Source organism: Gavia stellata, chromosome 11 (genome assembly GCF_030936135.1).
Source record: "Gavia stellata isolate bGavSte3 chromosome 11, bGavSte3.hap2, whole genome shotgun sequence".
NCBI classification, from domain to species: domain Eukaryota; kingdom Metazoa; phylum Chordata; class Aves; order Gaviiformes; family Gaviidae; genus Gavia; species Gavia stellata.
This window is the reverse complement of record NC_082604.1, coordinates 931580-955588: the sequence shown is the minus strand read 5'-3', so window position 1 is coordinate 955588 and position 24009 is coordinate 931580. Positions and strand designations below refer to the sequence as shown.

At 63.9% G+C, this 24009-nt stretch overlaps 1 protein-coding gene across 1 annotated transcript; it reads right to left on the bottom strand.

Moving 5' to 3' along the window:
• Window positions 1-1087: 1087 nt before the first annotated feature.
• SNED1 (sushi, nidogen and EGF like domains 1) lies at window positions 1088-22265 on the bottom strand. Its single transcript, XM_059822471.1, has 33 exons — window positions 22062-22265; window positions 18577-18864; window positions 17817-17957; window positions 16941-17103; window positions 15888-16013; window positions 15656-15769; window positions 14745-14858; window positions 14372-14485; window positions 13692-13817; window positions 13314-13418; window positions 12739-12852; window positions 12478-12594; window positions 11868-11984; window positions 11666-11782; window positions 11290-11403; window positions 11034-11207; window positions 10727-10840; window positions 9656-9769; window positions 9108-9221; window positions 8907-9020; window positions 7979-8275; window positions 6540-6723; window positions 6338-6450; window positions 5529-5807; window positions 4960-5104; window positions 4532-4614; window positions 3661-3747; window positions 3431-3450; window positions 3288-3393; window positions 2690-2777; window positions 1990-2073; window positions 1696-1733; window positions 1088-1251 (listed from the first exon to the last, which is right to left on the bottom strand). The coding sequence occupies exons 1-32, from the start codon at window positions 22263-22265 to the stop codon at window positions 1697-1699; spliced, it is 4227 nt and encodes a 1408-aa protein (XP_059678454.1). The 3' UTR covers window positions 1088-1251; window position 1696.
• Window positions 22266-24009: the final 1744 nt, after the last annotated feature.

The window sequence follows — 24009 nt, the reverse complement described above, 5'->3', positions numbered from 1 at the left end:
GGAGCATCTTCCAGGCTGCGGCTTGACACGTGTGGCTGAACAAAGCACCCTGCGATGCTCGCGGGAGTGGAGGTCTGCCCCACGGGGAAATAACACTCTATACCTTAACTACGATATATCTCTGGTATGTATTAATTTATAATATACAGCGTGTACGTTAATACACAAATCTATGTTTAACTAGTGTTGTCATACAAACTCACAAAAACTAGGAACGTTTCTAAGCTACGCTTTCTCCCTGCCTGCCCTGCCGCAGCCAGCGGGGCAGCCGCTGGGTGCTGGTCCTCTCCTCCGCAAACAGCACAGCGCTGGCATCTTGGCACCAGCTGGTGCCACGGGGAATGCAAACGCCGCGAGCAGCGCAGGGGGATGGATGGCACGGTGGAGCTGGCTTCATCACCGAGCCCGTACTGTGCCCCACACTGGCTTGGAGGCAACGAGTGTCAGAACAAGCATGGTGGTATGCCCCGGCTGACAAACTTCACCCTACAGCTGATTCTTAAAAATTCTTTCTAGGTGCTCTGTTGCTTTCTGAGCTGGAAATTTTGGTTAAAAACCAGGGATTGTTTACAAAGCAAAGAAGAAAGGCAGGCAGTAGAAGCTGCCTCAATTTCCCCCGCTAGAGCAGAGGAGACAGGGACGCACCTCCACTGCCCGCCCTTGCCTCGCTGCTCGGGGGAGCTGCTCGCCCTTTCAAACTTGTCTACATAGGGAAGGTCTCCTCCAGCCGGATTTTTGTGGGCTACATTTGAGGTGATAGCTAAGGCTTTTTGGTCTGCATTAAACTGTTTTATTTGGGGGGGAGGTATAGGTAATTTATAACCTTGGATTACGAAAACAGGTCGGTGCAGATGCTGTTGGCGGGGAGCTGGGCTCAGCGCCGATGATGCCTGAGCAGAGCTGGGAGCCCCTCACCGGCGCAGAGCGGCTGGGGGGGCCGAGCGGGGCTGGACCCTCGGGGGGGCAGCCAGGCAGCCACCGCGGTGCACTGGCGCTCAGCTCCTCGGGGGCAGAGAGGCGGCCAGAGCGAGGCAAGCTGGGGCGAAGGCAGTGCTGGTCCGGTGGAGGGAAGGGAGCGCTGCTCGGCGTGCCGATCTGGCTGTGTGTCCCTAACAGGCTGGAGGAGAGGGAGAGGCTGACGCCAGGCAGGAAGGCTCCCCCGCTGTGTTCAACCCAGTGAGCAGATCTGATCTTCCTGGTGTTTCAAAAGCTCTTAGATGTGGAAAGATGAAGCTTCTACTGCTTTGAACCCTGTGAAGGAGCAGGAGAAGAATGAGCTGGTGTGCAGAGTCCCCAAAAAGCCTCACAGCTGCCTCTTCCCACCCTGTGCACCCGTCTCAGGCTGGGAGAAGGGGACCTGCCCCCTCCAGGGCTCCAGCCTTTGCCTTGCATGGGCAGGCAGCGCCCTGGCCCTTTCTGAGCAGGAATCTCTTGCTCGTGGGGCCGCGGGGAAGCGGAGCACTGCCTTCTGCTCCTCCAGCCCAGCCGCAACCAGGAGCCCTCAGCTGCATGCCCAAGTCCAACCAGCCCAGCAGCTGGAAAGCCCTCGCACCCCCTTGACATGGCAGCGCGAGCTTGGGCTGCGCTCTAGCCTCCACCCTTCTCTTCCCCGACTCCCCGTGGGGGGAATGCGCGTAGCCACAGGCAGGAGCTGCCCCTGCCCGCGCCTGAGGAGGGCCTGGAGCAGGTACTTACTCTATGGCTTCTTCAGTGTGTGACTGTTGCTTGGTTTTCTGAAAGAGAAGGGAGGAGAGCACCGTCAGCCCCGCAGCCTGTTGCTTGCAGGGAGGGCACGCACAGCCGGTGTCTGAGCCTTGGTCGCGTGCTCCTCGCGCTCTGTTCTGCGGGGGGTGCCTGCACCCCTCTCCCAGTCCACCGCCCCCTCAGCCTGGGCACCCCAGCACGTGCTGGGTGACACCAGCCAGCTGCAGCCTCCTGTCCTGGGCCACAGGAAGGCTGGCGCGCTCCACGTGCTGCTGCTAGCTGTACCTGCTGTTTGTCTTCTTGGAACCGGTGCTCTCGCAGCTCTCCTTGTAGCAGACGTCCTGGTGTACCTTGTAGACTCTCCTGTACCTGCACACACAGCAGAAGGGCGAGTTGTAGGGAATAACAGGGACAGAGCTGCTTTTATGAGCGTGAGGGGGGAGGTCTGGGGTCTCCCCCCTTTCCTTTCAGGCTGCGGTAGCCGGCTTTGGTAGGAATGGAGCTGAGCCAGCGATGCCAGAGGGCTGACCCCACGCAGCCAACCCCTTCTGCCTCCACTGCAGGAAGGCTGGGGGGCAGAGCAGAGGCCCCCATGCCCTGGCACTGCAGCAGGGCTGGCCCCAGCCCTCTGCTTGAAGACGGAGAGGCAGTTAGGAGCTGGGTGGGCAGGCAGCGGGCAGGGGAGCCACTGCTACTTAGGGGTCACGCACGCCAAATCCAACCTCGCTGCCACGTAGGTGGGTAACACCGCTACGGGGCTGTCATTTCAGCAACACCCTGCCCTGAAACGCGGCTGGCGGGGCAGCCCCAGGGGCTCGAGGGCACACGAGGCGGTTCAGCCTGCGCTGGGGAGGGGGCAGCTGCCAGCCGGGGTCCGAGACGGCCTCACACTCGCTCTCCCTTCCCCAGAGCCAAGCTGCGGGGAGACATCCCCGGCTCTGAGCACAAGAGGAAGGGGGGAGCACAACCTGCAGGCAGTACTCACAGGTAGTGGCAGGTGCCTCCTTCCCACACGGGGAATGACTTGGTTTCCGAGTACAGCCGCGTGCACGAGTGTGGCACCTTCTTGCAGGCTGCTTGGGGAACAGGAGAGGGGAGCTATCAACAAGCCCATCTCTGGCCCTGCCTGCCTGTGCCCCATGGCAGGGGGCCGGCGGGGCCCCTCTGGCTTTCCCTCTGCTGTCCTGGAGGGCTGGGCTCAACAGGGCTGACCCACCAGGAGAAGCAGAGCCCCCAGCCCCGCGGTGCCCGGGTAACTACATGGGCAGGGCAGGAGCCTGGCTTGCCAGGCTCTTTGGTGGAGGGCCCACCCAGAAGCGGGGAGCAGACCTGTGCTCCCAGAGCTGCCTGAACTGGCAAGAGCAGAGCCCAGCTCCTCTCTCCGCTGTCGGCACAGCACGGCCCTCTCTAGCAGAGCCTGGGCACGGCTGGAGTCCCCTCAGCCGGGAGGAGCCGGGTGCTGACAGGGTGCGCTCAGTGACCTGCACCCTGGGGGACCTGCAGCTGGGACAGCTGCCAGGCTGGGCACATGCCCTTCACCTGCAGGAGGGAGCTCGGCCCTCTGGCAGCAGCACGGTACTCACCCAGCTCGCAGAGCCGGCCCTTGAATCCCAGGCGGCAGTCACAGTGGTAGGACTCGGCGTCTCTGGTGCAGGTCCCTCCATTCCTGCAGGGGTTCGTGGAGCAGTTCTGCCCCTCACCTGCAAAACACATATGGCCATCAGACCCCGGGGCCATGGCACAACTCTGCTCGCCCCCGCGGCATGCCAGGGTGCTCTCGGGGAGACCTGCCGGCAGCCGAGCAGGGATGGCGCAGCTGGCAGGGGCCCACACCATACCCCTTGTGTGCCTCCCGGCAGGGCAGCAACAAGGAGAGCATGCCGGTGCCAAGCGCACTGCCTGCCTGTGGGGCCTGGGCTGGGTCCCTGCTGCTCACGTGTCTCCCCCTGGACTTACTCTTGCTCTTTGCCTCGCGCAGCTGCAGTGCCAGACTGCCCTGGCTGGACACCTCCACATTCTCCAGCTTCACTGGAGCCTCCGGCTCTGGGCAACGAGAGGGTCAAATGTCACCTCCAGCCAGGGCCAGACCCAAAGACAGCCCCTCTGGTGGGATCCATCCTGCCTGCAGTGTCAGGGGGCTGGTCAGGCCTGAGGCACTGGTTTAACCCTTCCCAACTGGCACCCCTAGAATGAGGGTGACCGCCTTCACCCTTCCTGGAAGACTGAGGGACACGGAGCCCTGGGGAGGCAGGGGCAGAGCTAAGACATGCAGCAAGCCCAGGGCTGCCGTCAGGCATGCTGGGCCCCTTCCCCACGCCATGGCATGGGGTTCCCGGGCCTTGTAGGATATCTTGGGCTGGCACTCGTACCCCTGGTGTACCAGGGATGAGAAACAGGGGGCTGGTCCTGGGCTAGCGAGGGGCTTCGCGCCCAAGCACCCTCCTCGAGTGTGAGGCTGTGCTTGGTGGTGGGGGGTCAGGCTGCTGGGCAGGCAGGGCTGCACTGGAGGGCTGTGGGGTTGCTGCCTGGGATTCCACTGCTGCTGGCAGGGGAGAAGGCCAGCCTGTGCCGCAGCCAGCATTGCCTCCCATCAGCGAGGGTCCCTCTCAGGGCTCCCCGACTGGCTCTGTGTCACCTTTCTCCCTGGGCAGGGGTCTAGCAAGCAGGGCAGATGTTTGTCTGCCCAGGGAAGAGGTGAGAAGGCTCTGCCCTCCCCTATGGCCCCCCCCACCCCTACAGCAGCCTGGCTGCCGTCCTGGCCTAAGGGGAGGTGTAGGAGATGGCAGTGGGTGACAGAAAGAGGCCAGAAAGGCAGCAGAGCACTTACGTGTCTTCACGGTGATGGATTTGCCCAGTGCAGCGCCGAACCTGGCGCTGATCCTGCCTCTGCCATCCACCAGCTCGGTGAACCTGGGACAGGAGAGCCATGAGGGTACAGGGCACTGAAGGTTCCCCCAGGCCACAGCCACCCCACGCGCTAGGGCTGGCGGCAGCTGGATAATGCACTCGCCGGTGGCATCAGGCTCAGTGCGAGTCCTGCAGGCCCAGCTGTGGGCAGCGTGGGGGACCTGCTCACAGGGCAAGGGGCCTGCCTGGCTTGGGACCCCAGCGGATGGGCAAGAAGCAAAACCCATCAGGAACGTGGCTTGACCCTGTGTGCACCTGGACACAGGAGCTGGGAAAAGGGGCTGTGCTCAGCCTGATGCTTGGGCAGAGCGCTGAGGGAAGAGCCAGGGGGGCTGGAGCAGTGCCTACCTGGGGGCTGGCGAGGGGTCCTCCGCTGTGTCATGATCCGCTAGCAAGCGGAGCTCGGGCAGGAAAGCTGGGGGCAGCCTGTTGCGCAGGACCCGGGGGTGTCCAGCTTGGCTCCACCGTCTCTCTAGAGCCCCATCCCTCTGCACTGCAGACCAAAGGGTTAGGCTTAGCGGGAGGCAGGCTGTGAGTCAGCACAGCAACCCAACTCCCAGCCAGTCCCCTCATCCCCCAGGCTGCCATTTAGGGCTGTCAGGGGACGTGGGCGCTCTTCACACGCCTGGGCTGTGAGTGCCGGTCCCCACGAAGCATCATCGAGCTGTAATTCTGCATCTGCCCTCCACTAATGGAAGCAGCACCCTGCAACCCCCACCTCCCTTTGTAGGGGACCTGCGTCCTGTCCCCACAGCCTGCTGCGGGCACCCGGTTCTGGGGCAGCAAGTCCCTGTGGACTCGTTACTCTGTTGGTCAACTGGTTTCCTACCCCCTGCCCCGCTTCCCCGTTAGCCCATCGCCTCCCTCGTGCTGCAGCAAACCAGCAGTGCCCCAGCCCCGGCAAGCCAGGCACTCACAGGTGGTGACGTAGAGGTGGATGGGCTCGCTGTGCACTTGGCCTTGCTCTGTGTTCTGCACGGCCGTCACAGACAGGCGGTACCGCTGCCCGGGGAGCAGGTCCCGCACCGTGTAGGACACGAGCTTCCCATTGGGCACATAGCGGCTCTTCACGCTCTGAGCAGTGGTGACATTGATGATGTACCCCTCCACGGCGCCAGCGGGTGGCTGCTCCCACGCCATGGACACGGCGGTGGCGGTGACGCGGGAGGCAGTAAGGTTTTGTGGGGGGAGAGGCCCTGGGGCAGGGAGGAGGTGGGGAGAAAAGGGGTCAGTGCTGGGGTCCTTGAATGGTGACCGCTCTACTTGCTCACGTGCCACCTTGTAAGCATGCCAGGGCCCCAGCTTGCCTGGCCTTGCCCCGGCCAGCCCTCAGCCTGGCTGCACGGGGAGGAGATGACCAGCGCTGGGTCCCTGCCAGGGCGGGCAGAGCCTCACTGCACCCTGTCATCCAGGTCTGGCCCTTGCCCTCCGGCTGCCACACAGCAGGGAATGAATTGGGCCCGTGCAGGCTCCGCACGGGGCTGAGCTCATGCTGGTCTTAGGCAGCGAGCAACATCTAGCAGGGGAGGACGTGCCGCTGCCTTGCTTGCCCTTCCCAAGGGGTGCCTGCACGCCTCCTACCCGCTGTGCTGGCCAGAAAGGCTGACAGCTTCCATGCCTTCCCCTCCCTGTAGCTTTCCTGCTGGCCACGAGTGTGGCTGCCCTGTGTTTACCAAGCCCCAGGGCCCCTGCAGCAGCAGGGGGTGGCGAAAGCAACCCCACTCACTCGTCCACACGTGGAAGGGGGCCGTGGCCAGACTCTCAGAGGGGTGATCTTCCGTCCCCAGGCCGCTCAGCGTCGTGACGTGGACGATGTACCTCTCTCCTGGCTGCAGGTCCCTGTAGATGAGGAAAGCAAGGTGGGAAGGGGTAAGCTGGGCAACCTGGGAGGGCCAGCTGGCCCACTGCCCGCCTGCCGCCTCACTCACAGGAAGGTGTACTTGGCCACGCTGCTGTTCAGCTCCACGGTGCGGTCTGCCAGGTCCCCCGGCTGGCGGATGGAGACACGCACCCTACTGACCGTGGAGTGCTTGAGCCGGTGGAGAGCCCATTGCACCGTGATGGCGCTGGCTGTCACGTTCGTGATCTCAAAGCCTTCCACCGGACGCGGTCCTGGCCGGAGCAAGCAGAGAGGGCTGCAGTCAGCCACTGGTCATTGTGGGTTGCCCCGTTCCTCCCCTACGCCCCTGGAAGGGGGGGGATCCTGCCTGCCCCTCTGGATTAGCTTCCCCAGCAGCAGCAGCTCAGCGCTGCCTGCGCCGCCAGACTTGCGCTCTCTCATCCTCACCACCTGCAGGCAGGTCGGAGGTGCGGGCAGGTGTAAGCGCATCTGTCTGCCTGCCCACCCACAAGGCCTTGTGCCATCTGTGGCACCCTTGGGGCTATCCTCCTCTGGCCCTAGCCCCCTCCCACCAGCTCCAAAGAGGCTGCGGTGCCTGGCCCTAAGCCCACTGCACACCCCAGGCGGACATCCTGAGCCCAGTTCTTGCTGCCCCCGGCATCCCACCCTGGCTCGAGGCCTCCCGAGATGCCGTGGCTGGGGGCGCAGACCCCTGCCGTGCCCAGCTCCATGCCTGCCTTCTCCTCCCCTGGGCTCCACTCGGTCTCAGCCCACTGGGGGTGGGGGATGTGGCCCACAGGCTTTCCAGCCACCAATCCCCCTCGTTAGAGGGCAGCTTTCCTAGATCTAATCCGCTCCAGCCTCAGTTCGCACTTGATTTCTACATCTGCCTGCCCTAGAAAGCAGGATCGCAGCTGCTCTGCCTGCCTGTGCTCCCCCAGAGGCATCGCTGTGCCCCCTTCCCTCTGCCCGCAGAGAAGAGGTCCGGGCCAGCCTCTGCCCTCTCTGGCACGTCCCCACGCTGAGCCCTGCTGAGTCTGGCTCAGTCCGGCAGGATGGCGAGGCGACTCGCCCCCGGGGCTCATTGTCACCAGAGATTGCCCAGCCCCGCTGCCCAGCTGGTGCAGGGGCTTCTCCAGTTGAGCCAAGCAGCATGGCGGTCCACGCTACCCTGGGCCCAGTGACAAGGAGCAACCGGTGTGGTGGGCACAGCCTGGCCCTGATAAACAGGATCCAGCAGCAGTCCCTGCTGCCGGCTCCTTTACCAGCCCCTGGGCAGCAGCCCGGTGAGCCACGGGGGGTTCGGTCACCTTTTACTCACAGCAAAGAGAACAGCAATTCTCTGTGCCAAGTGCTTTCCGAAGGCCCCCGGCTGGATTTTACGATCTGCGCCACCAAACCCACCAGGGTTTGGCACAGGGCCGGGCTGCAGCTGGAGCCAGTGGTGGGGAAGGTGCAGCACGAGCCCTGGTGCCTGTGGGGGCCACGCGTGCTCACAACCACGATCCCCCCATGAACGCTACTCACTAGTGCGCGTGGTGAGCATGACGGGCCTGCTGATATCATTCTTGTTGTTCACGTTGCGTTTGACTGAAAAGACAGAAATATTGTAGGCTCTGCCGGAGGCTAGTGCCCGCAATTGGTGGGCAGAACGACTTCGGTCCACAAAATCTGTCCTGCGGTAAGAGCCGTCGAGGGATACGTACGTCACGGCGTAGCCGTCAATGAGTTGCCTGGCGGCTGCGTCCTCAGGTGGGTGCCAAGAAATCAACACACCAGTGTCCTCCACCCTTTCCACCTTTAATGAGGTTGGTGGCAGCAATTCTTCAGGGTGTGGGCAAAAGCAAAGGGGAGAGGTAACGCCATGAATCTTTAGAGAACAGACCCCGGCAGCAAGAGGCAGAGCGGCAGCGATGGAGAACGGGGCCCTTGCTCTCTCCCTTGGCACGCCTGGCAGGGGCCCTGCGGGTGCCAGCTGCCACTGGCCCGTCGGGCACGGAAGGAGCCAGGGCGCCAGGAGCGCTCCCAGCTGCTGCGACCTGGCAGCACCAGCAGCCGAGCACTTGCCGCTGCCTGCCGGGCCTAGGGCGCCGGTGAGACAGGGCGAGGGGCCCCGGGGAGGCCGGTGCCGGCGAGAGGCTTCCCTCGGACGCCTCAGCCTCCCCTCCTGAGGGCATCCGAGGGATCGCCGTTGCTGCAGGGGGCCAGGGAAACCTGTCCCCAGCCTCCTCATGCCCAGCCTGGCGCCTGTGGCAGCAGCTCAGCACGCCAGCACCCGCCCGTGGCATCGGTGGGGCCTGGGCTGCCCCCCCCGCAGAGGCGAGGCCCCAGCCCTGCCCGCCTCAAGAAGAGTTGCTTGTCCCGGACGGCGTCGAGGCCCTCGCGGGTGGTGGCCACCGCCGGGCCGGCGTCAAGCCCCGCGCCACGTCCTGGTGCCGCTGCTGAGGGCCTTTACCTTTTTCGCAGCTCTTGCCTGTGTAGCTGACTTTGCAGGTGCAGCTGTGGGTGCCGTTGCCGGGCAGGCAGTAGCCTCTGCTCCCGCAGGGGCTGGAGAAGCACGGGTCGCTGGCTGCGGGAGAAGCGCCAGGCCCGGCGGCGTTAGTGGTGCCAGCTGGCCAAGCGGCCACTCCGCACCAACGCACCCTGCCCACCTCACCTGTCTCACAGTGGTAGCCAAAGAAACCCTCCGGGCACACACAGAGGTAGGAGCCCCCGTAGCTCTCGCACTCCCCTCCATTTCGGCAAGGGCCCGACTCACAAGCGTCCACTTCTGGAGGTGGGAGGAGGCCAGCGGTGAGCAGGGGCCCCCGGCATGCCGGCAGCCAGCTCCCGTGAGCAAGCAACAGCAACGACCCCTCGAGGGAGCAGCAGGATGGATGTGCACCCAGGGGCTCAGCACAGCTGGTCTGGACCCAGAATCCCACCCAACCGCCGCCGCATCCCCTGGCAGGAGGTGGATGCTTTCGAAACGGGATCCGTCACCAGCGGACACCTTGTTCCTTGCCCCCTCCCCACCGGAGCAGTTTCAGCTCTGCCCCCAAAACCACAGGCAAGGAGGCATGACAGGCAGCGAATGCCCGGGGTGATGGCTCGGGGTCAAGGCGCTCAAGACGGTGACCAGCCGCCTGGCTCGGTGCTGGTCCCAGCCACGTCCTGGTGCCCACAGTCCAGCCTCCCGCCACCCTAGGAAGGGCAAGTCCCTACCTGTCTCGCACTGGGTCCCCACAAAGCCCTCGGGACAGTAGCAAGTGAAGGACCCAGGGAGGTCCCGGCAGGTCCCGCCGTTCTTACAGGGCTCTGACTGGCACTCATCGATATCTGGGGAGCGGCAGGAGAGGCGCTGGCTCAGCACAGCGACGGGGCAGGCGGCTGGGGGCTTGGAGAGGCAGTGCTTCTCCCACAGGGTGCAGACCCTCCCCACATCGCTCGCTACCCCCAAGCCCACCAGCCAGGAACAGCCCTGCTCCTGGGGCCGTCGGGAGCCCACTGACCCACGCCTGCCCCTGCGCAGGGGCTGTGGTGGGATCTGGGCATGGGGACATACCCACAGGGACACCTGGGGACAGCCAGCAGCGGGGGGCTGTGCCAAGAGGTGCCGTAGGGTGCCTGCAGCACGTTCCATCCTCTAACTCCTGGCAGGCATCCCACCTTCTCCCACCACCATCCTGTGCCAGGCCCTGGGGAGCTGGGCTAGAACTGCCTGCCACAGAGTCCCACCAGCTCCTGTGCTGCCCATCACCCCCTTCAACCAGCACCCACACACAACCGCATGCACACACAGGAGCACAGTGCGGCCAAAAACGTGCAACGTCGAGCTGCTTTCCCCGCCCTGCTCTTGGCCAGTAACTCTGGAGCCCTGCAGGGCACTTCCCACCCAGATCCCGAGATCTGGGGCTTCTCTGCATGGGCTTAACACATGTCAGAAGTCAATGCCCCGTCAGTGATGGAGATGCCCACAACAGCAACCCTTAGCGGGTGGACACAAGTAGTGCACATGCTCCCTGCAGCCCTGCCTGCTCCTCCACCACACCGGCAGCAGCGTCTCCCTGCTGGCACATCCCACAGCTGGCCAGGGGTTCCAGGAGAGGAGCCCTCGCCAAAGGCTGATTTGAGCGCACAGACAGGAGACTGAAGCCAGCGCACACAGCTGCAGGCAGCCCAGCTCCTGGGCGCAGGGTTTGCAGCCGCTGTCACTCCCCGGGGGCTGGGGGGTGAGGAAGGATTTGCTACAGCCACCTGCGGCAGCCCCGGAGCATACTTGGCATGGTCTCTTACCTGACTCACAGTGGTGGCCGGTGTAACCCGGCTCACACAGGCACAGGAACTCGGCAATACGGTCCTTGCACTGGCCGCCGTTCAGGCAGGGCTGGGACCGGCACTCATCGATCTCTGCAGGCATTTGGGCAGGGGAGAGACAAGGCGAGAGACGTGAGCACCGGGCAGGGGTCCCTGGGGAGCTTTGTCTGCAGACACGGGCAGGGGAGGACTGCAGTACATGTCCTAGGGTCACCAAACCATGGTCGTGACCACAGCCCACTTGGGACGGTGCCCCAGGGCTCAGCCACTCCCCAGTGCTCCTCACCATCGCATTCGGGGGGGTCGCTCCAGACGCCCGGCAAGCGGCAGACACGGGGGTGGTTGTGCTGACTGAGGGTGTAGCCCAGCTCACACTGGTATTCAGCCAGCGAGCCCACCGTGGTGGAGTTGAAAGAGGCCTGGGCGTGCTTCACCTCGCTGGGGATGCCACAGTTGACCTCTGGGGAGAGACGGGCGATGTGAGCAAGGCCCACAGAGGCACCCGGAGCCCCTGGCTGGCAGGGGCAGCACAAGGCCCTTACCAGACTCGCAGTGCTTCCCTACATAGCCCACGGGGCACGTGCAAGCATAGCCCCCGTCGAGGTCCTCGCAGGTAGCGCCGTTTTCACAGGGGCTAAGGAAGCACGGGGAGGGCACTAGAAAAAGAGCGAAGCAAAGAGCGACTGCTGTGGAGCTGGCAGAGCCCAGAAACCAGAGTCATCCCCTTTCCCCCTCCAGCAGCACTGCCGTGCCCTCCGGCAGGGTGCAAGGAAGAGTCGAAGCACTTCAAATTACAGGGAAGGGGATTCAAAGCAAGCAGCAAAGCTTGCTTGCTGCCATCGTGGCTGCCGGCTCTGCCGGCAGCCCCAACACCTTCCCAGGCAGCTCCCAGCACCGGTGCGCCCTGCTCACACCTACCGATCTCGCAGTGCCGGCCGGCGTAGCCCGGGGGACAGTCACACTTGTACTTGCCAATGTAGTGGAAGCAGGTGCCCCCGTTCTGGCAGGGCCCCGAGGCGCAGGGGTCCGGCTTACCTGGGGGCAGAGGGCAGGCGGGAACTGAGCGGCGAGCGGGACGACTGCCGCCTCTCCTCCCCGGGTGGGGGCCGGGGGGCCGTACCGATCTCGCAGTGCTTGCCGGTGAAGCGGTAGGGGCAGGTACAGTGGTACTCTCCATCCGCCTCCCTGCAGGTGCCCCCGTTGCGACAGGGCCCCGTGCTGCAGAGCCGGGGCTTAGCTGCAGAGAGAGTGCCGAAAGCACGGGTCACCCACTGCTGCCAGCACCCCGAGAACCACCACCTCCCGCCAGCACCCCATCAGACCCCTCGCTGTGGGAAAGCTGAGCACACCTGGGCCTCATAGCCCTGGGCTCAGCAACACTGTGAAACACCACCTGTGCAGACGCATGCCGGGGCCTTGGGGGGCCACAGGCGCATGATGCCACAGGGCTGGCGGCTGCTCCTGTGGCCAGAAGCTCAGGCATGTAAAAAAACTCCAAAACACTGATGGTGTTATGCAGGAAACGCAACAACTGGATTGGCTGCTGCGACTGTCAGGGGCCATGAAGAGAGCCACGCAATCCTCCCTCCACTCTGTGGGATGGGATGGGATAACCTGCACCCACTTCCAGCTGCAGCTCAGCAAACAGCTGCTTATCTCCCACAACGGTCCAAGTTCTTCTCCCACCCCCTGCCAGGTCCTGGGGCCGGCAGGGAGCTCTGTGCAGGTACCTTTCTCGCAGTGCTTGCCAAGGAAGCCTCGAGGACACTCGCAGGTGTACGAGTCATCATGAACCTCGCAGGACCCCCCGTTCAGGCAGGGCTCCGAGTCACAGGGGGATGGCATTGCTGCAAAGCCAAACACAGGGGGATGTACGACTCGGGGTGTGAGGGCTGCTCCCCGGCTGATGACAGTATCCCTGCTCACCCCCCTGGCCCCCGTTGCGTGTCTCTCCCCGGGGCTGGTCCCTCATCCCTGTGGATGAGACTTACTGTGGTTGGTGCCGTAGTCAGTGTGGCAGACACAGAGGTAGCTCCCGCCATATTCCATGCAGTACCCGCCATCCGGGCACTGCGTGTTCATGTTGCACGGCGTGGTGGTGACTTCTGCAAACACACGGACAGCGCCGGCCTCCATCAGCCGGTGGCAGAAGGACACCCAGCTGGCTGCCTGGCCAGAAATGGAGGTCTCCTAACTTTGCAGGGTCTGATGAGGCGGGAGGGACCCTCTGTACCCCACACCACAGACCATGCAAGTGGCAAGGGCTAGCCTGGATGCCCAGCGAGCTTCGGAGCAGGAGTACACGAAGGCTGCAGTTCCCTCCCCACCCAAGGGAGCCGGGCTGGGGCCAGGGGCTGGGAGAGGCATGGCTCAAGGGGGAGCGATGGAGATGGAAGGATTGCCTCCTCACCAGGGAACAATATTTCCAGGCTCAAATTCAGTGCGTGCCCCTGGTACCGTGCTAGGCTCAGGCACGGGCAGAGTGTCTCCTTGCTTGCCCACAGCCTGCCTGGCTCAAGCATCCCGGAGAGGGAGGAAACACAGTGAGCAAGAAGCCTTCACCTACCAAATTCACAGAGGAGACCAAAAAACCCAGGCAGGCACTGGCAGATGGTGACATTCCCCTCCAGACAACTGCCCCCGTTGCGACACTCGCAGCCCTCCAAGAGCTCTGCAAGAGAGGAGACGGGAGCTTCCCAGGACCCCTCCTGCTTGCAGGGCTGGGAAGGCCAAGCATCCTCGCCGGATGCCACCCACAAGGGGAGTTCAGGTGGGTAGCAGCCACGAGCCCCCCCAGACACACAAGCACGGCCCACTGAACGGACCCACTGTTCAGTCCAGGAGCCCTGAATGGGCTCTTTGGGGCTGCTGCTTCTCCCTCTCAGGAGTGCAAGGGGTCCCCTACAGATGCAACACCCCACCAGCGAGACCCCCTGGTACTCACTTTCTCGACAGTCCTGCCCAGTGTAACCCTCCTGGCATTCGCAGACATAGCCCTGCTCCGTCTCCAGGCAGCTGCCCGCGTTCTGGCATGGGTGGGAGAGGCAGGCGCCGGGCACACGGGGCCCACCTGCGGGGAAGGGGGAGGCTGAGCTAGAGCCATCCCAGCCTGGGGCTGGAACACCCTCTGTCCTGGGGAAGCTGGGGCAGAGCCGGCCCAACCCAGCTTCACGACGGAGCCCCCACCACAGCCAAGCAGCCCCGATGGAAGGAGCTCCCTCCTGGCAGCACCACGACCCCTCCGCACACGCTGCCCGCCAGCTTTCAGCAGCGCCTACAGCTGATGCAGCCCCTTTTTAGCCATTCACCCCTTCCCACCCGGCTCCCTCAAAAGTGGCTCCCATGCTGGGCTGGGCGAGGTGCATCTCCACTCACCATACTGGCAGTTGTTGCCGTAATAACCCGGGGAGCAGGTACAGATGTAGCGGCCGGGGCGGATGTAGTTGCACGTCTGCCGGTTCCGGCAGCTCCGGTCCTCACAGGAAGATGAGTCTAGAGGGGGAAAGCAAGCAAGAGAGTGATGAGCAGAGCCTGGGCCTGGGAGAGGGGCCATGATGGCCAGTGGAGCATGGGGGACACAGTCCCTGGCGTGGGTCGTTCCAGGGCACAGACAGAAGCAGGCACCTGTCTCGCAGCGCTGTCCCACGAAGGGCTCCAGGCACACACAGGTGTAGTTATCGACCAGGTCGACACAGTGCCCGCCGTTCAGGCACGGGTTGGACTCACACTCGTTCACCTCTGCAAGGGGAGGCCGGGAGGGGCGGTCAGGCCACGTGCAGGCATTGCCGGGCTGCCGGTTCACCCGCTGCCTCCCATCCTGGATGGTGCTTGGGAGGGGGAAGGCGATGGCCGGGAAAAAAAAAAAAAATCAGCGCTACCGGCAACGCCGCACGCTTCCCTCCCAAAACTATGGCCGGGGGTGAAGCGGGGCAGGAAGGCAGCTTGCCAGGGCGTGAAGTGTCACCGTTTCCCCCCGGCGCCTGCTCCTGCCACCCACCTGTCTGGCAGTCCGCCCCTGTGTACCCCGGCTGGCACAAGCACACTGCCGTCCCGTTTGCCGCCTGGCAACTGCCGCCATTCTGGCACACCCTGCTCTCACACGGTGACTCTTCTGCAGTGGGACACCGAAAGAAAGAGGGGGGGGGAAATCAACCCAGGCACAGGACCAGCAAGTGGCATCCTCTGCACACACGGTGATGCCATGGCCGGGGAAAGAGCGCAGCTCGGAGCCACCAACACACCCTCTGGTGGGAGACAGCGGCCGCGTCCCCAGCCGCGGCTCTTCCCAAAACCCTTCCTTGAGCAGCTCAGCCCTTTAATCCCCCTGCGCTTCTTCGATGCCAGCGTGCCGCGTTGGGCGTTTCTCCCTCCCTCCCTTCCCTGAAAGTCAACTCCCTGCTCGCCTTCTCCACCGGCGCAGAGGCTCGCTGGGAGCCAAATGCTTTGGCGGCACTTCCGCCGGTGGGTGGAGGCCAGCAGCAGGGGAAACCGGCCATCACAGCCCCTGTCAGGGACTGGGAGAGTCCCCGCTGGCTTCGAAGGGCTTGGGACCAGAGGATCACCTGCGAAAGTAGGGCCTCCGAGACTTCTGTTTAAGCACTAACCGCCAGCATTTCTCACTAAGGGAGCAGTGGCGGGGAGAGGTGCTGGCGGCAGCGCTGAGCTGAGCCCTTGGCGGAGCACGCTGCCAGCAAAAGGAAGGGCTCACGGCCAGAGCAAAATTTCCTTTGCCTGCAGCAAGCTGAAATCCAAGCCGGCCGTCGCAAACCTCTTGAGCCCAACAGCTGCCGCAGGAGCCCCGGTCTTGGAGAGCCCCCACGAGAGTGGCAGCGAACCCCAAGCCTGGGGTGTCCACTCTTCAAGCGCGGCAAAGAGCCAGCCCCACCGTGCCGGCGGCTCCGCGCTCACCTGTCTCGCAGTTGGCGCCTCTGAAACCCGACGGGCACCTGCAGCTGAAGCTGCCGGCACCATTGAGGCAGGTGGCTCCGTTCTGACACGGGTGGGAGAGACACTCATCCACATCTGAAACAGAGCCCCAGGTAGGGGCACGAGCTCAGGGCAGGGACAGACTGCCAGCACGCAGTGGTGATGCCGGGAGTGAGACCTGCTCCCTGCAGCAAACTGCCAGGCCAGCACTCACCAACATGGCACCTCTTCCCGGTAAAGCCAGCCAGGCAGGAGCAGGTGTAGGAGGGGTTCCCCGTGATGCAGTCCTCGATACACTTCCCCCCATTCAGGCAGGGCCGCAACGTCAGGCAGACAGAGGCTGTGGGGACAGGCGGTGCCCCCCCCGTCAGCCCGCACCCTGGCAGGCCTCACCCGCCGCCTTCCAGCTACACCAGCGCTGGGGTCTGTCCCCGCGCCCGCCCAGCTCCCTGGGGTGCTTGGGGAGCCCATGGGGGCTGCCTGCCTCATGGTGGGGCAGGGTCTGCTCCTTGCGCGCTCCCCTGGGACAGGAGGGGCAGTTTTATTCCTCCTGTGCAAGGGGGAGAGGCTGCACAGGGTCAGCTCTGCCGGTCGGGGGGACACGGACGTGCCCTTGCTTATTACCCGGGACAGAGAGAAAGGGGGACCAGAGAGCCCATGTACAGCAAACCCACCAGTAACGCGACACAGACAGATCACAGGTGGGAAAACACGGCCGGGGGGAGCGGGGACGAGGAATGGGAGGCCAGTGGCTCCGTGGGGGATGTGTCAGGACCCCCAGGATGGGAAGCATGGCCGAGCCTTGGCACTCCAGCCCTGTGGGGGAGGCTGGCACCCAGCGGCCCTCCGCATGGCTTGCCCCAGCCTCCTGGGACTTACGGACGTGTGCATCCCCCGAGGGTGCCAGCCCCTCGTGCCCTGTCCTGCCTGGCAGCGGGCCGGCGGGGTCCCACCTGTGCACCGTCACCTCCTCCCCAGCCTCCCTCATCACTCCCCGCAGGCTCTTTTTGTCTCAAAAGTCTTCCTCCCCTCCCCATTTGCTCTCCCAGCCCCTTCCCAGCCCCAGGGCACCCGTGGGTGCCGCCCCCAGCAACGCCCTCAGGCGCTGAGGACAGTCCCCCCATGGCTGCCTCCCCTCCCTCCCCAAGCCCTTCGAGCCGTCTCCTCCACCCCGCGGAGGTGGGGGTTGAGGCAGGGGGAAGACGGGGCTGGAGAACAGTGTGGGGTTGGGTTGGGAGTTAAATAAACCTAACTGCTGTCCTCTTACTTGTATTGCTGCAGCCCCCCACTTGCACCTGGGCATCATCGATTCTGAACACCCAGCGCCCGGGGATACCCACATTTGTTGTCATCTCCACGTCAGCGATGTCATCGGTGCGGGATCCAGGGATGTTGAAGTAGCGCTTTCCATCACCGGCGTTAAAACCTGCCTGGGAGGACAAGGGCAGTGGGTAAAGAGACATCACTAGCGCACGGGGGAAGGTGCTGGAGCACAAGGGCTTGTCTCTCCTGCCGCTCAGCACCACTGGCAGCACCACTCGGTCCAACTGTCCTCCTCCGTGCGCCACCAGCCAGTGCTCAGCCACGTCCACATGCCGGGACAACAGCCGGCACAATGGGGCGAAGAGGCCGCCCTGCCCGCTCGGTCCCTCCCCTGGGATTCAAAACCCATCCGCTTCCTCTCCACCTGCGGCATCCTGCCTGCTGCAGGCTGGTGGGCAGGGAGCCAGGCACGGATCAACTGCCGGTAAATTCGCACATCTGAACGGGTACTGGGGTTTTTGCGGGTGTGGGTGTTGGCTTTTCTTCCCTTAAACACAACAACGCACACAAGGATGAAATAAAAATACAAGCGAAAGTTGTGCTGGCTGCGGCAGCTGCTCTTAAAGGCTGAGGTTAGGAAGGAAAGGGACTACGAGGCAGCAGCCAAGGCAAAGACCTGTGGTTTCAGGATAACAAAGCCCCCTGTATGGTCTCGGCTTTGGGAGCCAGAGCACACACGGATATTTAAGAACTTTGGGGGGAGGAAAAAAAAAAAAAAAAGCGCGCAGGGGGAGGCTTTCCACCTCCAAAAAACCCAAACCAGGAGCCGCGAGGGCAGATGTGCTACCCAGGCGCCCCAAGGGCCAAGTTCGCCGCTTACCTGCGCTGCGATGCCGCCGAGCCCGGCAAAGTCCCCCCCACTGCTGGCGTGCATACCCGTGGTCCAGGTTATGGACTCATAGTTGAAGATGGTGAAGGAGAGCTTGCCGTCCGTGATAAGGACAATCTGGAAAGTGTTTACCTGCAGCAGGGAGGGGAAGAAAGCAGTGAGCGGGCAGGAGGAAGCCAAAAATCAGTCAGAAAATAAAACGACAGAAAGAGCATTTAGCAAAGGGGTTTTTCTTTGAGCCCCAGTCCTCTTCTGCTAGAAAAGGCAGTTCAGTTTAGTTATTTTTAACCCCAAGGTGTTGTGATCCCGCCACCCAGCACCCCAGCCAGCAGAACAGCTCACTTCTCCTCCCAGGGGAACAGGAAAAATGGAGAGAAATGTGGTTATTGAGCCTCTGGAAGAAAGGCACCAAACCCTGTCCACAATGGGCTGCTCAGCACAGCCGCAGGCAAGCAGGCAAACACAGGCAGGCAAATGCCGCCCTGCTGCTGCTGCCCGAGAAGGGGGACACTGGCGATTTGCAGCCTCCACGTGGCACAAAGAGGAGGGTTCAGTCTTGCCAGCACGGCGCTGCTCTGTCACGGCAAGGCATCGCGATGGGGCTGCCGGGGTCTGCTTAGCCCTGCTGACGGCTCCGTGCCGCATGTGGCAGGAGCGCCACTGCCGTGGAAGACACCAAAGCACCAGTGGGATGCTCATTTTAAAAAAACCCTACCCCTAAACTAATGGCTGCTTTGCCCCAGCTGCTCACCGGTGAAAACGAACTGCCCCCAAAGAAGGTCACTCGGTACCAGGTGGCGATGAAGACCCACTGCGCGGAAAACCCTGGGAACTCGGGGAAATACTGCGCAATGTCCCTGCTCGCTCTCTCCAAGATGTGCTGCTCGGTGCTCTCCCGGTAATACACATCGCCGGCCCGCCGGTTATCCACATCCGCCCAGAAAGCGGCCACCACGCGCCGGTCCTTGGAAATAGGGAAGGCCACCGGCGTGAACTGGGAGACCTCTTTCAGGAATGAGATGATCCCGTTGTTGTTCACCTGTGGAGAGGGAGGGAAAGAAACGGGTGGCCACGGTTGATTCCTGCTGCTGGCAGGAATCCATGTTTTAGAGGCACTCTCCATTTCACCTTTCTCCTCCCCCCCGCCCCCCCTCTTTCCACAAATATTGGAGCACTTCCCCTTCCTGCCCTTGGAAGTGCAGACGTGCCCCGGCGCCCGCAGCCCCCCGCCCCAGCTGCTCGCTCACTGGAGTGCGGCTGCGGGGAGGCAGCCGCCCGAACAAACCCAGCCCTGTTCTCCTCCGCGGCCGGGCCAGGGGAAGGGGGAACAGCTGAGAAAACTGTGGCAGCCCCAGTGCTTTAAACAAACAGCATCCAGCGTGCTTGGCCAGTTCGTGCTGGTGCTCTTGGTGGGGACAAGGGGCTGTTTCGCTCGCTCCCTGCTCCCTTATGGCTGACACACAGCCTGCAGGGCTGGGATCTAGGGCTGGGCATTGCTGCCACCCTCCTGGCAGGGGGGGGTCGTGCCCAAGCCAGGCGGCCACCGGCACAGGTCTGGGGGGAGCCTTGCCGGGCAGCAATCTGTCTGCCGGCACGCACGGCGCTCTGAGTGAGCTAACGAGCGGTCGAGCTAACAGGCTTGTGGTCCCCAGGTGACCAAGTGCCACCATCCCATGCAAAGCCCCTGGTGCTGGCTGGGCCTTGGTAGGCTGCTCTTGTTAAATAAAGCAGGGGATGCCAGACACCCGGGGCGAGATGCTGCAAGCTCCAAGCCCTTCCCCAGCACTAATTAACTGGGGCAATTAGTGTCCTGGGATACCCGGCCCAGGGATGCATGGTGGAGGTGGCCCTCAGCCCAGGGAAGGAAGCTGGAGATAGTGGATGCTACTGCCTGGAGTGCTGCATCCTAGCTTGGGGATGCAGCGGGAGCAAGGAAGGGGAGGGAAACCCCTGCCTACACTGCTGCCTGAGCAGCCTGAGCGAGGGGGCAGGGATCAAAGGGAAACACTCTTGCCCTCAGCCCCCAAATTCCTGGCAGGAGACCCTGCCAGAACCCTGCTGCAGTGGCAACCCCAGTGGGGCAGGCAGCTCCCAGCCGCTCCATTCCCCTGCCTGCGGTGCTGCTGGCAAGCGACAGCAGGACAGGCAGGAGCACACAGCCCTCCAGCTGAGCTCCCCGGCATGCAATGCCAGCTCCAGCAGACCCGGCCGAGCAAGTCCCTGGGCTGCAGGGTGGGAAAGGGGGGGGCATGGTGCAAGCAAGAGGCTCTCGAGCAGAGAGAGAGCAGCCCCGGCACGCAGCAGGCAGGGGCAGGCAGCGGTGTCACGTTCACGTGCTGCTAGGGAGCTGGGAGCCAGTGTCCCGCCAGGAGCCATGCCGAAGCCAGGGTGCCTGTGCCCCAGCTGCCTGCACACCCAGGCCGGGGCAGGGGGGAGGTGTGACAGCCACATGCAGCCCCCAGGGAGGGCCCCCAGTCCCCGAGGAGGGTCCCCGGCCCCTCCATGCAAACACAGGGCAGCCCTTGCTGTGACTAAGGGGAAGAGGAGTCCTGTTTCCCAAAGCCTCCGTAACCCCGCAGTGTCCGCGGAGGAACATTCTTCCCCTGATTAAAGCAAGATGGGAGAGAGCCTGAGCCAAGAAGGGCTTTTTTTGTTGTTGCTGGTTTTTGTAAAGTAGGAGGGGGTGGTTGGAGGCAGCCCTCGAGTAAGGAGGTTCCCAGGTGAGCCCAGCCCCACACCAGCTCCCCCGGGACAGCGGCTCCCCAGGGAGGAGCAGCCCTGCCACGCGGACCCCTGTGCTGCGGGCAGGCAAGCGGGTCCCGCAGAGCTGGGGGGTCTTGATTCAGGGGAGGGTGATGCACCGCCCTCTGACCACTGCAGCCCCTCCAAGACCCAGAGCTCTGCTGCAGATCCCATACGGGACAGCCATCACATCACCTGGCTTCTCCCAGCCTCTTCTACCCTCCCACTGTGGCTCAAGCCCCAAGGCCAGGTCCCTCCTGCCTAACGGCAGGGCTGGTGCTTTTATCAGGGGAAAAAAAAAAGCCACTGGTGAGGACCAAGGACCTCCTGCGCTTAGCCAAGGCGGCGGGACAGTACACGAGCCCAGCTCTGAGATGGCACCAAGGCAATGCTCAGCCCTCTCCTCCGCCAGCAAGGTCTGGATCGTGGGTCAGCCCAGAGCAAAGCAGGGAGAAGAGAAGGGACCAGGATGCCGGAGGATTCACTGCGCCAGGTAGGAGCCAGCGTGGGGAGCACAGACCCCACCCCAGGATGCAGGACAGGCGGTTGGATCCAGCACCGCCCAAAATACTCCAGGGACAACGGGGCACTTGGGGCTGCTCCTCTGCCTGATGGCCACAGCCATGGGGGACACAATGGGCGAGGCGTGACTCGAGCGCTCCGGACACAGTCCCCTCCAGGTGGCTCAGGGGCTGCAAGGGAGCACGTCAGCAAGAGTCCCAGTGGTCCAGCCGCCCCGGGGAGGAGAGGAGAGGGAGCGGGATGTGCCGACTGGCCAGCCAAGCTCGCTGCAACACAACCCAAAGGGCAGCTGTGTTTATTCTGCATCGCACCCAGAGCCCCGCCGCCGCCTCCTCCCCAGCGAGGGACGCCGTCGAGGGGCAGCCATCCAGGGGCCACGGTATGCCTGCTCCGAGCTCTCACCCGCCAGCCATGCCCGGTTGCCTGCCGCCGGGACCCCCGCGGCACGCCGCTGCAGGGGTCAGTCCCAGGAGGTGTGGGTATTTCTGGCTCCAGCCAGGGCTAAGTCCGGGGCTCCCCGCTGCGGGCAAGCGCCTCGTCTGGCACCCCCAGTGTGGCGGGGCCAGGACCCTCACCCGGCCACCCAAGGCAGCCCCGGCCCTGTCAAGCCGGGGGTCCGGCACGCTTCCCAAGCCCGGGGCCCCACCGGATCTCCCCTCGCCCTCAGCACCCCATTATTCCTCTGATGCTTCGAGTTCAATGGAGACCACCCGACAGCCCCCGTGGAAACCCAGATGCGGTTGGATCCAGCTGAGCACGATAGTAATTTAAAAACAAAACGAGGTAAAATATGAGGTAAAATATGAGGTAAAATATGAGGTAAAATATGAGGTAAAATATGAGGTAAAATATGAGGTAAAATATGAGGTAAAATATGAGGTAAAATATGAGGTAAAATATGAGGTAAAATATGAGGTAAGATGAACGAGGAGGCCGCAGGAGAGGCGGTCCCCGCTGCCCGCCGGTACTCACGTAGAGGCCGGTGTGCCCCGCGCCGAAGAAGGGGAAGGGGACGGAGAGGGGCCGCAGCTCGGAGCCGCCGTCGTCCTGCTTCCGCGTGGCGGCGTCCCCCTGCGTGGGCCCGAAGGGGTAGAAGTCCGCCAGCGGCACCACGCCGCCCGCCCACAGCCACTCGCCCAGGGCCACCAGCACGGCCCAGCCCGCCAGGCCCCGCATGGCCGCCGGGATCCGCCACTCGCCTCTCACGCCGGCACCGGCCACCGCGGCATGGCGGGGGAAAGGCGGCCGCCGACGGGCTGGCAGCTCGGAGATGGCGGCCGCCGCGCGGGGCGCGGAGCTGAGGGCGCGGAAACAGGCGCCCGCCGCAGCCCGCAGCCCCGCCGCCGCGCCGGGCTCCTTCACCCCGCCAGCCCCGCCCCGAAAGCGGGTGATTTGCATAGTCCGGGCGCGGCCAGCCAATGGGCGCTCGGCGCGCCGGGAGGGCGGTGGTGGAGGGGCGGGGTATGCAAATCAGGCGGGCGGCAGGGGTCGGGTGGGCGGGGCGCGGGGGGGGGTCCCCGCGCGGGGGACGGGGGGTCCCTCCGCGGGGGACGGGGGGTCCCTCCGCGGGGGGCGTGGGGACCCCCCCGCCGCCCCCTCTCCTCCCGAGTCCCCCGCGGGGGGACCCCTCGCCCCCCCCTCAGCCCCCGCGGGGGAAGAGTGGCCACCACCCGAGGACATGCGTGGGTGCAGGGCCCCCCCTCCGGGGCCAGCCGAGGCCCCGCTCCCCCCCCCCCCCACAGCCGCACTTCGGCAGCGGGTCCCCTTTGCTCCTTTAAAACAGAGGGCGGGAGGGGAAAAAAAAGAGTGGAAGAGGGAAAAAATGGTGTTATTTGCTTTTTTTTTTCGCTTCCCCCCCCCCCCCCTTTTTTTTTTTTCAGGTGCTAAAAATATTATCAGGAAATTCTTTTCAGGAATGCCATGTTTTAAGTTACGCTTTAGGCTCAAGGGCCTCTTTGTCTCCACTGGAGAAAAAAATAAAAGACCCCACACCCGCCCTACGTTTATCGGCAGCAAACGGTTTTATCAAGAAAGCCCGAGACCCCCCAGAAAACTGGCGGGGCTGCCCCTTGGGACACCCCGCTAAAAAGCACGGGTGGGTTTTGATAGTTGATTGATAGTTAAGGACGAGCGCTGCGGCCGGGCAGGTGCTGGGCTGAGAGATCCAGCCGGATCAGGGGGGGCTCCGTGCCCCCATTCCCTCCCACCCTCCACCCCCCTGCGCCCAACCTGGCCCGCGGCACCAGCGTCCGGGGTGCGCAAGCACGGCCGGGTTGGGGGGGGACGCGAGGGAGAACCCCATCCAGCCCCAGCCGGGGTCCCGGAAAAACCAGGGAGGGCCATCGCCTGCCCCCGACGCTGGGATGGTGCGGGAATCCGGTCGCCGGCTCCAGAGGTTTTCCGTGTTATTCCACACCCCCGCTGTATAAATATCCTCTGCTGTAAGGATTGCGAGGTACGTTTGAAAAGGGGCCAAGGAACAAATTATGTAAAGAGCGAAGCGGAGGAGCAAACAACAGCGGGACTGGGTTAGGACCAGCCGCGAACACCGCCGCGGAAAGTCTGCCTCACCGGAGGCCCAGCTCTGCCATCGGTGCGAGGGTGCTCCCAAAATCCTCGCCCACACGCTGCTGGCCGCCCCGAGAGGCGGCAGCGCTGGCGCAGGTCTCATCGCCTCCCTGTAGAGCGGGGGAAACTGAGGCACGGGGTGGAGGGCCGAGAGCGGGGGGGACCTTGCTCTCGGGGCAGCGCGGCACCCCCGGCAGCGCCAGCACTCGCCCCCCCCACCTCGGAGTGATCCTGAAGCCGGACCCTGAGATCCGCCTGACCCCTTGAGATGCCAGGGCACCTCGGCCGGCACCAACGCTCCGGAACTGAACGTCCCACGGGCAGCCAGCCCCCACCGAGCCCCGCTGCCGAA

What these genes read in the sequence shown, in the direction of transcription:
- SNED1 (XM_059822471.1), bottom strand. Translation starts at nt 22,265, where the DNA reads ATGCGGGGCCTGGCGGGCTGGGCCGTGCTGGTGGCCCTGGGCGAGTGG. An exon ending in CGGGAAGAGGTGCCATGTTG is followed by an intron (nt 15,770 to 15,887) that starts GTGAGTGCTGGC and finishes GCTCTGTTTCAG; the next exon opens with ATGTGGATGAGTGTCTCTCC. An exon ending in GTGGCCAAGTACACCTTCCT is followed by an intron (nt 6,451 to 6,539) that starts GTGAGTGAGGCG and finishes CCTCATCTACAG; the next exon opens with GGACCTGCAGCCAGGAGAGA.